Below are 14,053 nucleotides of genomic sequence, written 5' to 3' on the forward strand. Positions count from 1 at the left end.
GAACCAATACCACAATCATCCAAAACAACACTTCTATTTAGAAAACACCAACCTGATCACAACATATAAAGCAAATCGTAGTTTTCTTCTTCAACACTGGTCTTAAAAGATCCATAGTATATTTAGGCTAGGTTTTTAATGCTGAAATTGTTATTTTGTTACCCTATAAAATCAATATACTAAATGATATACTTTTTTCTCCCTCATAGATCATGGTTTCTAAGAGCACATTACATTGACAGTAGAAGTCTGCAGCACTGTTGACAAAAATTATCTTTAAAATACAAGCTTTTGGCCCAGCACAGTGGCTCACACCTGTAATCCCAGTACTCTGGGAGGCCAAAGCAGGAAGAATGCTTTGAGCCCAGGAGTTTGAGACCAGCCTCAGCAACATAGTGAGACTCTTTCTCTACAAAAAAATTTTAAAATTAGCTGGGCGTGGTGACATGCACCTATAGTCTCAGCTACTCAGGAGGCTGAGGTGGGAGGATCGCTTGAACCCGGGAAGTTGAGGCTGTAGTGAGCCACAGTCATGCCACTGCACAACAGCTTGGGCAACAAAGCAAGACCCTCTCTCAAAAAGAAAAAAAAAATTAAATTAAAAAATAAAATAAAAATTTTAAGATTTTTTGGTTTTTATTTTTGAATTACTGAGCCATGAATTATTATAATTTATGTTAAATGATTAACCTTTTAAGATAAAGCATAAAAATTAAAAATAGTTGTCCTAAAGCAAAAACAAAAGTATATTCCAAACAAAACTAAGTTTGAAATGGAAATCTGACTCTATTATTGACAATGGTTTAGCTGTCCACCTGTCAGAATGCTGAAAGAACAGCAACTACTAAGACTGAACAGCAACTCCAGCAAAATCAGGCAGTATGATCTAAGACCTGGACAGAATAAGATGCTGCCTGATATTTAGTTATGATAGGAAAAATTATAACTAGCTACTCTGGGCATTCTTCCCTCCCAATTCCTATGTCTCATGTTCTTGAAACAGTATCAACTTCTGAGGAAAATCAGAAAACCTAATACTTTTTGAAAAATAAGTAAGAATAATTAGCACTGATCTTCACACTACTACTTAGTTATCCCTCTCAAAACCACTTTCCAACACTGCCACTTTTTTTCCTTCTTTCCTCAAAACTCCCTCTTCCTGAGCTCAACTTTATTTTCTGCTCATCATTCTCAAAATGTGGTGCTTTTCGTTACACTCACTGCCCCACTTCTTGGAAAAAGTGCAAAGTGGTGACTATTTTATTTTTTAATTCGATTTCTTTTTATCAAGTTACAAGTAGGACTTTAAAGTGGTGACTGTTTATCCTGCTACAGATGCTGTTAACCCTGGTCTCTATTACAGTCTATACCTGAAATAACCGAAAGAAAAAATATGGCAAAACATGAAGAAGACTTGTAAAGTTTTAACCATATTTTCATCAGTTTTTTTTTTTTTGGAGACAGGGTTTCACTCTTTCTCCCAGGCTGGAGTGCAGTCACACAATCTCGACTCACTGCAACCTCCGCCTCCCAGGTTGAAGCGATCTTCATGCCTCAGCCTCCAGAGTAGCCTGGACTACAGGCACGCACCACCACGCATGGCTAATTTTTGTATTTTTAGTAGATATAGGGTTTCGCGATGTGGGCCAGGTGGGTCTCAAACTCCTGACCTCAGGTAATCCACCTGCCTTGGCCTCCCAAAGTACTGCGATTACAGGCGTGAGCCACCATGCCTGGCCATATTTTCATCAATTCTAATTAGCCCATAAAATGAGTGAGAGAAAATGCTGTCTTAATTAAACTAGAATACCTGATATAGTGCTATATGGATTAACGATAATTAAGTACAATGGCTAATGATGGCAACAAAACCATTAAAAGAACATTACATTGAATGCCTCATGGATTGTCAGGTGTCTAGCAGGCATCACTTGATAAGTGTTGATTGAATTAGTTAATTAGTTACTGCTATGAAGATAACGTAGGACATCCTAAGCTTTCTTTCAATTTTCTGTTCTGGACACTTCTCTTTTGGATATGCAGCCATATTTGTTAGTTAGAAGTGGCAAAATGTTTATCATACCTGATAACAACAGACTCATTCATGGGCATCTTTTAAGAAAGGTGCTCAGAAAGCTTCCTACCTGCTCTTCTATCATTTCTTTCAACATCAATACAAAACACAGGAATTCTTTCTTTTTTCTCCTTCCTTTCAGAGGAGGGATCCTCAAAAAAGTCTACATATGGAATGCTAATTTTCCATGCAGCAAGGTTTCGGGGAGTATTAGGTGTGCTCACAGCCTCCACTGGAGAATCATCTTCCATTACAACAATACCTTCTTCAATCTGGAAAAAAATTACCAGGATGAATTTAATATTCCCAATACCTTTAGAACTATAGCATATGAGATACAAGTATAAAGTAATATGCCCATATCAACTGATAATTTTTAAGACCCTGAAAGCTAGGTGATATTAAATTTTCTACTGAAAAAGTAAAGGTAAAAAGTTAAAAACTAACAAGTTACTAGCATCAACTCCAAGTTTTCTTACATCATCTGTATATGAAAATATAATAGGCTGGGGACAGCACCTATAATCTCAACACTTTCAGAGGCTGAGGTGGGAGGATTGCTTGGGCCCAGGAGTTTGAGACTAGCCTGGGAAACACAGAGCAAGTAGGCACTGCTGCCAAATGATCACAACAAGGGTTCTGAAAGATAGTGTCAGGCTGGGCGTGTTGGCTTTCACCTGTAATCCCAGCACTTTGGGAGGCCAAGATGGGTGGATCACCTGAGGTCAGGAGTTTGAGATAATGTCTCCTAAGTCTCAAATGAGACATCCTAAATGTCCATCTTAGGATCACAAACCAATTTAGGATCACCCGGCAGTGAAACTGGAAACTTCTCTTTTCCCTCAACTTCCTAAACAAGACAAAGAGGATTCCCTAAGGTCCCACAGCTTAGAACTAGCACAGTGTCTTCTAAATCCTAAATGGCATCATCTTAGTCTGCGTTAGCACCTCACTGTCCCTGAGTTTTCCCTTGATAGTATTAAACATCAGTTTGCCTGCTTCTCCAACTTTCTGTTACTACTATCTTTAATCCCAATCAAGAATTTCCTTCTTCCTTGGGTCACTACAAAACAAAGCAAACTCTCTCAGCTTTTTAAAGATAGCCTCCTATTCCTGAAGCTAAAGTACAGCTTGTGTATCAAGCAATTGGGAAGGCAAAAAATAAAAAATACATCTTCTTCCACAAAAGATTATGTTTTAAAAGTTCATAATAACACAGTTAAATACTTTTGTTATAATATCGAATAGAGAAAAGATAGCAAAACTATATATAAAATGTAGTCTACATGGGTGAAAAGGGAAAGGTTTTTTTTTTTAAAGAAAATCACCAAACTATTAATAGAAGTGGTTACTGGGTGGTAGATTATGCACGTACATGGCATTTAAATTTTTTCCACTGTTCTATATTATTAAAAAACTGAGAATATGCTTAAAATTAGAAAAAAAACATTATTTTGAAAAAGACTTTCTCTGATCTACTTTCTTCTATCCACACTTTTTTTTTTTTTTTTTTTTGAGACGGGCTTTTATTCTGTTACCCAGGCTGGAGTACAGTGACACAAATATGGCTCACTGCAGCCTTGACCTCCTGAACTCAAGTGATTCTCCAAAGTAGCTACGACTACAGTTGCACACCATCACACCCAGCTAATTTTTTAATTTTTGTAAAGACAGGGTCTCACCATGTTGCCCAGGCTGGTCTTGAACTCCTTGGCTCAAGCAATCCTCCTGCCTCAGCTTCCCAAAGTACTGAGATTACAAATATGAGCCACCACACCCAGCATAAAAATACTACCCACACCAAGGCTGGGTGCAGTGGTTCACGCCTGTAGTCTCAACACTTTGGGACTACAGGTGGGTGGATCATGAGGTCAGGAGTTCAAGACCAGCCTGGCCAACATGGTGAAACCCCATCCTTACCAAAAAAAATACAAAAATTAGCTGGGCGTGGTGGCGGGCGCCTGTAATTCCAGCTACTCAGGAGGCTGAGGCAGGAGCCCGGGAGGCGGAGGTTGCAGTCAGCTGAGATCGTGCCATTGCACTCCAGCCTGGGTGACAGAGCAAGACTCCGTCTCAAAAAAAAAAAAAAAAAAAAAAAAAAAATACTACCCACACTTACAGGGAAAAAATAAAGGCATAAAAAAACTGCTTTATTTGAATAAAAAAAGGTTTAAATAAGATTTTATTCCATTTAAATTATTATGAAGAATCAGTGACCCTTACATCAAGGCAATGGGACAAAGGTCAAAAGGAAGGGGTAAAGAAAAGGGTTTACTTCTGTCTCCCCACCTTTCCTCCTTCTTGGTCACCATCAATCCAATCAGTACTAACCACACTTTTTATACCCAAGTTAGTGAATTTCTTAAAGCCAAGGTCTACGTCTTAATCATCTTTTCATCCCCAGTGCCCAGGGTCATTAAAAGGCAAAATGAGAATCTAAGATCTCTATTCAATAAAAATAAAAAGTACAAATGAGACAATACTTGCCTTTATGGGGCTATGTGATAGGAAAGACAATCATAACATATAACTTGAAATACATTACGGTATAAGCTTTAACATACGATATAATAGTGACACAAAAGGAGGAAATGTTCAGTTCAACTTGGGGATTTGGGTAAAGGTTTATGGGGAACAGTTGCATTTTGAAGGATGCATATGAATTTTCTAGGTCAATACACAAATGAAGGGCATTTCAAGCAGGACAAAGATACAGAGAAATAAAATAGGATGGTAAGTAAAATGTTTATATAAGTCAACTGGAAATCTTGTTAAAATGCAAATTGATTCAGTAAGTCTAGGATAGTGTCTGAGAGTCTGTATTTATACAAGCTCCCAGGTAATGCCAATGCTGCTTGTCAACAGACCGTAGTTTAAGTAAGCAAGGAGTTAGAGCATCTATTAGCAACTCTGTATACCTGGAGCACATGGTGGGAAAAAGGTAACATCAGAATTTGAAGCTTAACCAAAAGACAGTAAACTATTAGAAGTATCTCAGCTTAACAGAAACCATTCTGCCTTAATAAGCAATAACACAGTTCTCAGGAATTTTAAAAATTAGATTCACGTCATGAAACTATCACAACTAATGAAAGAATGAGAAATACAAAGGAAGTCTGAAGTAAGAAGATAAAGGTAAAGTATTAAACAGAATACAGATTCTCCAAAAAAAGGAAAATAATAAGTATATCTAATTTTTATGTTATAGTAAGTCTGAAGTTATAAATAAATCAAATTGATACATTTTACTTACAAAATCATCTTCACCTTCAGCTACACCATAATTAGGCAACATAGCTCCCTCCATTGTGGTACTTTTGAATACTCCTTTAATTTTGCTACCTATTCTGCTGATTCCAAATGATTCTCCCCTTTTCTGTGTGTTCCTGAATATTAAACAAAAATGTATCAAGTACATAGCAAATTATCACAACAGTCTAGTTTATTGAAAACCATTATTAAAAAAAGAAAAACAGTTTTGAAAATGATAAACTAAAGGTATAGCTAACAACTTTTGGAGTTTTCATACACGGATTAAATATCAACATCTCAGAAGTCAAAAATGACACAGTATTTAAAGTTTAAATTTGGTGGATGAAAAAATGGGACAATATTTATTTATAAACACTCAAAATTTACCTAGTATTAACTTCAAAATATTAACAGGATTAGAATTGTTAAAAGATGAGAGCCCCCTAGTGGAATATAGTTCTTATTGCAATATTTTGAAATAGATAAAAAAAATGCTTAAGATCTGTTCAAAACCAAAAACATCCCTTTAGAGTAACTGGACTAAAATTATGCAACAGAAAAAAAACATTAAACTATTACTTTCTCAGTACTTCATTTTCAGATGGAACTTTAAGAAAAAGAACAGTGCCAAAGGGAATGGTTAGCAATGAGCATAGGGATAAAAGCAAATGTAGCCCGAGGAAGCAGTCTGCTCTGCCATAAATATTAAATGTTGGTTTTGCCATTTTTGTAAGTTGAATTTCTGAAAGCAGAAATAGCTGAAAAGCAACAAAACAAATAAGCTAAAAGTAGCAAAAATGTCCGTTAGCCTACTACCCAATGTTTCAGCAATTAAAACCGTAACTTTTATCCAATTGAAAAGTCATGCTCAAGGCCAGGCACAGTGGCTCACACTTGTAATCCCAGCACTTTGGGAGGCCAAGGCAGGCAGATCACCTGAGGTCAGGAGTTCGAGACCAGCCTGGCCAACATGGCAAAACTGCGTCTGTACTAAAAATACAAAAATTAGCCAGGCGAGGTGGCAGGCACCTGTAATCCTAGCTACTAGGAAGGCTGACGCAGAAGAATCACTTGGACCCGCAAGGCAGAGGTTGCAGTGAGCCAAGATCGCGCCACTGCACTCCAGCCTGGGCGACAGAGTGAGGCTCCATAAAGAAAATATATACAAAATAAAATAAAGTCACATTCACTATGTAATACTGCTCTTACAACAGATATCCAAATAAAAATGACTACTTTAAAATCTGAGAAAGTTTGTTTTGAATGCTCAAGTGTATAGCTATTACTCCTATGAGGAAAATTAAGTTATCTACTGAAATAATACAATTACAGAAAGAAAATTAATCAAGTTTCAAATACACCAATATGTAGTAATGTGTCCTAACACACATCCAAGAAGTAAATCAAACTTCTGGAAAAACACTAATAATAAGTAGTAAGCAGTAAAAGGGGTACTTAAACTAGATTATTTTATCTAAACAAACATACAATTAGGTTTTATTTTTAATCCAGAATTGTAGACATAATTGTCCTTGATTTTTAAAAAAAATTTCCCAAGACATAAAAATGTTAACAAAATATTTTTAAAATCTCTAGACTCTAGATAGTTTATTCTAGTCTCTACAACATGGATACTACAAAACAATGGGGGTTGTTGAAATATGAAATTTAAAAACTCTCACTTGTGATTATGCCCAGAAATACAGAAACATCATACTTATTTAAAAAAAAAATTCTTTAAACATAATTCTAAAATTAATTTAGCAAAATCAACAAGAACAAAAATGAGTCAACAGCCTTAAAATACAAGATACTGACAAATTAAATAATGAAAATATCTTTAAAGCATCAGGACATTTTTATTTTATGATGACATATCATGCTATTTCAAAAAGGAGATATCTAGAATAAAAGTAGGTATTCATTTCAAAAGATTATCCTAAATAACTAGGATATAATGGTAGTTAATACCACAGTGTTCCATTTTTTTCCTTTTTATTTGTATTAGGTTGTTCACAATGTACTTTCTAAAAACATTTAATACTGAAAAGAATCACATGCTCAAGACTTACCGAAAATCATCCAAACTTAGGCTACCTCTGCAATAACAGGTATGTGAAATTATATAAGGAGAGGAAAGAAAGAAAGCCCAGATATTATATAAACTTCATTTTAGAACACAAAACAAAATTTAAAAGCTTCAGAAGTTACACAGGTGTATAACATTCATTTTTGCAAAGGGAAGAAATCCTCATGAATAAGGTGATAAAGGTAAGATAAACGCACATAGCTGTCTTTTGTGTTTGGATGAAGTCTACATTACTAAAAACGGTTCTTAAAAATTAAATATGTTTTCTCTTGGGTGACATGGAAAAAAATTAAATATATCAGGAAATAACTGACTTTTTTCTACATAATATAAAAAAGGTTCTTAGAAATTAAATATCCAGAAATAATTCTGTCTTTTCTTTGTCCTTAGGCATACCACTTCTTTCATGCAGTGGAAAGTATGCAGAGACTGAGCCACCAAAAACCCGGCACAAAAAACAAACCCATATTTTCCAACATTAAATTTGTGTTCATGTTAGACAGAATCATTTATGCTTCACATGTTTTTAGCTTGAGTAAAAAAATATGTTTTAAGCTAAGAAGCACAGTTAACAAAAGATCTCTAAATATTAAAAAACAAAAGTTGTACTTAAAGTGTACAATGAAACAGAGAACATGATAAATAATATGCATTAGAATTTTACTTTGAAAATATAAAATGTAGACATAAAATATATGAATACATATTTTATGTAATTTAAGTCATGTAATAGCAGATTAACAAAGCTATCCTAAATTTCCAATGAAAGAATGTTAAGAAACTCTTTTAACTTATTATATATAGGTAAATAAATCATTAAGTATCACAGAAGCAGAGTCCTGACAAGACTGATAGTTAACTATTAAAATCAGATCACCATAAAGAAAAACATACTTTAAAAAGTCATAATCAGTATCCAGAATGAAAAGAACCCATATAACCTGTCTTTTTAATATTTTAAAGCGAACAAAATTAGTACTTTAATATGCTGAAAATAATCAAGTGTTCTAAAAGTAGCCAAGAAGGCTTTCCATCTCTGAAGTTATGACCTTGACTTAGATTTAACCACGAAGCAAGCTTATTTTTATTTTTTTTATATTATTTTATTTTATTTATTTTATTTTATTTTAATTGAGGCGGAGTCTTAGTTGCCCAGGCTGGAGTGCAGTGGTGCAATCTCAGCTCACTGTAACCTCTGCCTCCTGGGTTCAAGTGATTCTCCTGCCTCAGCCTCCCAAGTAGCTGGGATCACAGGTCTGTTCCACCGCACTCGACTAATTTTTGTATTTTTAGCAGAGACGGGGTTTCACCATGTTGGCCAGGCTGGTGTTGAACTCCTGACCTGAGGTGATCTGCCTGCCTCGGCCTCCCAAATTGTTGGGATTACAGGCGTGAACCACCACACCCGGCCATCTACCAAAGCAGGCTTTTAAGGTCACAGAACCACTTCCCCTTAAATGGTCCTAGAAAAGGGCATGTCATTAGCTCCATATCCTGGTATGAAACTCCAAACACGTCTATAAACAAGGATAAATTCTACCTGCTTCTCAAGTATGCCAGTACATTTGAGGAAATTCCTTGGAAAATAATTCAAATGCGAGAAAAGGCATGTGGCCTGGGCAAAGAATGCTATTTTAAATAGCATGAATATGATTTTTGTTAAATAAAGTCTAAGTTTCACGGCTGTAACATATAAATTTTTAGGAAAAAGTTAAAAAGTGGTATTTTTGCAAATAATCCTAAAGGTATTTCTACCTTTCAGAAAAGTTATTACATGTATACTACTTCTACTGAGGCATTAAATCAGAATTAATATTCAACATTCAAAAAAAACCATCTATTCCCATAACACTTGGTTATGTCAAGAAATACAATATATTCTCATGGTGGCTAAGGTTTTCACATTTTTCCTTGTACTAACTATCTAAAACACTGCCCCATTTCTTGACTTATCTACTTTTCTCTTTGTAGTACATATCCAATTTATTTATATGTTTATTTTTCCTTGTACTAACTATCTAAAACACTGCCCCATTTCTTGACTTATCTACTTTTCTCTTTGTAGTACATATCCAATTTATTTATATGTTTATTTTTCCTTGTACTAACTATCTAAAACACTGCCCCATTTCTTGACTTATCTACTTTTCTCTTTGTAGTACATATCCAATTTATTTATATGTTTATTTTTCCTTGTACTATCTAAAACACTGCCCCATTTCTTGACTTATCTACTTTTCTCTTTGTAGTACATATCCAATTTATTTATATGTTTATTTTTCCTTGTACTAACTATCTAAAACACTGCCCCATTTCTTGACTTATCTACTTTTCTCTTTGTAGTACATATCCAATTTATTTATATGTTTATTAGATACTTGCTCAAACTGGAAGGTGTCGAGACGTTTGTGTCAAATTTTGTACACATATTAGATAAATGAAATGATCAGAAATGAAAATGAAAGGTAAATGAAATGATTCATTTACCTTATATATAATAAGTTAAAAGAGTTTCTTAACTTTTTTTTTTTTTTTTGAGACAGTCTGGCTCTGTCACCCAGGCTGGAGTGCAGTAGCACGATTTTGGCTCATTGCAACCTCCACCTCCTGGGCTCGAACAATTCTTCTGCTTCGCCTCCCAAGTAGCTGGAATTACAGGCATGTGCCACCATGCCCAGCTAATTTTTGTATTTTTAGTAGAGATGGGGTTTCACCACATTGGCCAGACTGGTCTCAAACTCCTGACCTCAAGTGATCCACCCGTCTCGGCCTCACAAAGTGCTGGGATTACAGGCATGAGCCACCGTGCCCGGCCATTAACATTCTTTCATTGGAAATTCAGAATAGCTTTGTTGATTTGCTATTAAGTGACTTAAAACATATATTTATTCATATATTTTATGTCTAGATTTTATTATTGGAAGGTGTTGAGAGCAAATCTATAAATCTACAGAATAGATTTACAGATTTGATGTCTGTATCAATTTTGTACATGTAACCTTGCAAACACAAATCAGAACATTAATTATCCAGTTTATAAATGGATAAAGCTTTTCTCTTCTATTACCTTTCTTTAGGTCATTTAACTGTACACTTAGACTTCCAGAGCCAAAAAAAGAAAGAAATAAACATCCCTCCACTTTTGTACCCAGTAAGCACTCTTAAAAAAAAGTTTTCTCTAAAACGTTTAATTCTGAGTTATCTGTGGATGCCACTTATGCATTCAGTCCCTAGTCTCCAATAAAGCTGGTAATCAAAACTAATATATATTCATTATGAGATTAACAAGGCCACATTATGTATCTTGTTAAATTTTTCTAAAAGAATTTCAGGCATTTTCAGATCACCATATAGAATACAGTTGTACAATTCACTAGTAAAGTGCCTTGTCTACTCATATAACAACGGAACCACATATTCATTCAGAAAAATAGCTAATAAAGACAATGATGCTGTCATACAATGACTGGCATCAGCAAGTTCAAAAACAAAACATACAACCTACCTGTTCAATTTTGAATTGCGTGTTGGTGATTCTGCACCTCTTAAAAGTTGTCTGAAATACTTTAAAATAACAAATAATAATTATCATTTATTACACTTACAATTAACATTAAAACATGTTACCTTAGTTTACTACTTTCCAGTTTTGGAAAAAAAAAAAAAGCTATCTCAATCAAGTGAATACAGACATGGTCAACTAGGGTAAGGATGAAAATATTGCAAATGCAGATGATTTCCACAGGTTTGTAAATAATGTGTATACAGTGAGATTTCTGCATCACTGCAGTACTACAAAGCCACTCCGGCATATGGCAAACTGGGCAGAACTATTTGGTCCCAATCTATCTACTTACATAAATATAAACAGGTTTTGGTATTGATAATTGTTTCTGCAATTATTATTTTATTTATTCATTTATTTATTTATTTTGAGACAGAGTCTCGCTTTGTTGCCCAGGCTGGAGTGCAGTGGTGCTATATTGGCTCACTGCAAGCTCCGCCTCCTGGGTTGATGCCATTCTCCTGCCTCAGTCTCCCGAGTAGCTGGGACTACAGGCGCCCGCCACCACGCTCAGCTAGTTTTTTGTATTTTTAGTAGAGAGGGGGTTTCAATGTGTTAGCCGGGACAGTCTCGATCTCCTGAACTTGTGATCCGCCCGCCTCGGCCTCCCAAAGTGCTGGGATTACAGGCCTGAGCCACCGTGCCCGGCCTTTGCAATTATTTTTTAATCTTCACTTGATTACATAGCGAAAAAGAATATTCACTTTCTTAATCTTGGTTTTTTTGTTCTGTTTTCTACTGAGACGGAGTCTTGCTCTATCGCCCAGGCTTGAGTGCAGTGGTGTGATCTCAGCTCACTGCAACCTTGGCCTTCTGGGTTCAAGCTATTCTCCTGCCTCAGCCTCCTGAGTAACTGAGATTACAGGCATGTGCCACCACACCCAGCTAATTTTTTCTATTTTTAGTAGAGATGGAGTTTCACCATGTTGACCAGGTTGGTCTTGAATGCCTGAACTCAAGTGATTCACCCATCTCGGCCTTCCAAAGTGCTGGGATTATAGGCGTGAGCAACTGTGCCCAGCAATCTTGTTTTATTTTTCTATTTATTTTGTTATTTGAATCACTCATCTAATGATATCAAAGCTACTATTAAATTATGTATAAAAATCCTCAAACAAGGTTAATATTTTGACTTACCTCATCACTATGGCAGAACATAGGAGTAAATACATTCTCCAAAAGGGAAAGAACATGTTCATATGCTTCAAAAAGACATCTCATAGTTTGAAGTTTCACAACATCTATGTATGGGCCTTCAGCAACTATTAAAAAAATTCTATTGTAGAAATTATTTATAAATAGCATAAATATATACAGTTCTAAAACATTTTACTGAAACTCCACTGAAACACACTAGATTGAGAAATTAGACCAACCAAGCTCTAGTTCTGACAAATACATAAAGTACAAATAAGTTTTTTCTTTAAAGCTTCCATCTCATTAGTAAAACAGAATAGCTGCCCATGTACTGCAGATAGCCACTGCAATAATAAACAGAAAATAAATGGGAAAACTGTACGAGTGCTAAATAAGTCATTCTTATCGTCTTTGACTTACTTCTTTGAATCTCTTCTACGATGAAGGGATCAAATCTAATTTTGTCAATACTTTCATCCAAACAGTATGTTTTATAAATCTTCTGCAACTCTTCATGAAGAGACAGCATTTCATCATTTGATAATTCTGGTCGTAAAATTCTATCATTAAATTCCTCTAACAAATGAGGGAATGAATAAGAAGAAATAATTTTAATATAAAACTATTCATAAAAACTTCATAGTCCCATTCTAATTGTAGCCAATACTAAGAGCAGCAATTAGAAGCAATCTAATTCATCTAAGTTTTTAAAAAATATTTGAGAATAAGATAACTACTCAATAAAAGAGAAATGCAATCAACCAGTTTTTATACACTAATAGAAAATATGTAAATACATAAAAACCAATACAAATTTTGCTAAAATTCAAAACACTAAACACACTTCTAATAGTTTCCTTAAAGAATATTGAATTTATTATACCAAGTCTTTTATTATTTTGAAATCTGATTTACTAAATAAAAATAAAAATGAAGACTTTTTTTAGTCCCAATCAATGTTTTTAAACAATATTTCTCTCTATCATGAACGCTGCAAGCTAGTGGCAGAACTGAGTTTGAACAAATGAATGTTTATTCCAAAATAAAAGATGGTAGTATTATGATAGCCAAAATACCAATTGCTTTTTCTTTTTATTTCAAGATGTGTTAATAAAGAGTTTACCTTTTACTTCTTAATCATTCAAACTGAAACATAAAGGGGAAAAAAGGGAGTTAAAAAAAAAAAAGCTGGAATACAGGATATAAGATTTGTGAGGCAATAGAATATAATTGTCATTCCTGTATGAGTTAACATGCATATAACTGGAGTTGTTAAAGAAGATTAAATGGGGCAGAATATTTGAAAAGACAGCCAGGAATTTTCAAAATTAATTAAAGGTCAGGTGTGGTGGCTCATGCCTGTAATCCCAGCACTTTGGGAGGCTGAGGCAGGAGGATCGCTTGAGCCCAGGAGTTCAAGACCAGCCTAGGCAACATAGTGAGACTCAGTCTCTACAAAGAAATTAGCCAGGCATGGTGGTGTTCACCTGTAGTCCCAGCTACTTCAGAGGCTGAGGCAAAAGGATGATTGAGCTCAGGAAGTTGAGGTTGTATTTCGTGAGCCATGATCATGCCATCTTTTCAGACACACAAAAGCTAAGAAAATTTATCTCCAGCATATTTGTATTTTAAGAACTGTGAAAATGATTTCTTTCAGCAGAAAGAAACAATATTAGAAACCTGGTTCTGCAGAAAGAAATGAAGAGCACCAGGACAGTAAATATGCCAATAATTGTAAGAACCTTTAAAAACGAATGTGTGTGTGCATTCCACACATGTGTAGAAGCCTGATGACTAGTGAAGAAATCATGTACTGTGGGTTTATAGCCTATGCAGAATTAAAATATGTAACAACAGGAGCACAATAGGCAGGAGAGGATGCTCTGAGGTACACTGAGGTTCTTACATTGCTCCTGAAGCAGTAAAATATTTTTAA

The 14,053-nt window shown here is 35.0% G+C and overlaps 1 protein-coding gene across 33 annotated transcripts in view; it reads right to left on the bottom strand.

Moving 5' to 3' along the window:
* Positions 1-14,053, bottom strand: part of SNX14 (sorting nexin 14) — a 102,297-nt gene that overhangs the window by 28,438 nt on the left and 59,806 nt on the right. For 21 of the 33 annotated variants that reach the window (XM_054556831.2, XM_024247874.3, XM_054556830.2 and 18 more), the window contains 6 exon segments: positions 12,538-12,693; positions 12,118-12,242; positions 10,921-10,979; positions 7,399-7,425; positions 5,328-5,460; positions 2,145-2,346 (listed from right to left, as the gene is read on the bottom strand). In XM_054556831.2, the coding sequence (XP_054412806.1) occupies positions 2,145-2,346; positions 5,328-5,460; positions 7,399-7,425; positions 10,921-10,979; positions 12,118-12,242; positions 12,538-12,693 (702 nt within the window). 33 annotated transcript variants of the gene reach the window in all.

Source organism: Pongo abelii, chromosome 5 (genome assembly GCF_028885655.2).
Source record: "Pongo abelii isolate AG06213 chromosome 5, NHGRI_mPonAbe1-v2.0_pri, whole genome shotgun sequence".
In the NCBI taxonomy this organism is placed as follows: Eukaryota; Metazoa; Chordata; class Mammalia; order Primates; family Hominidae; genus Pongo; species Pongo abelii.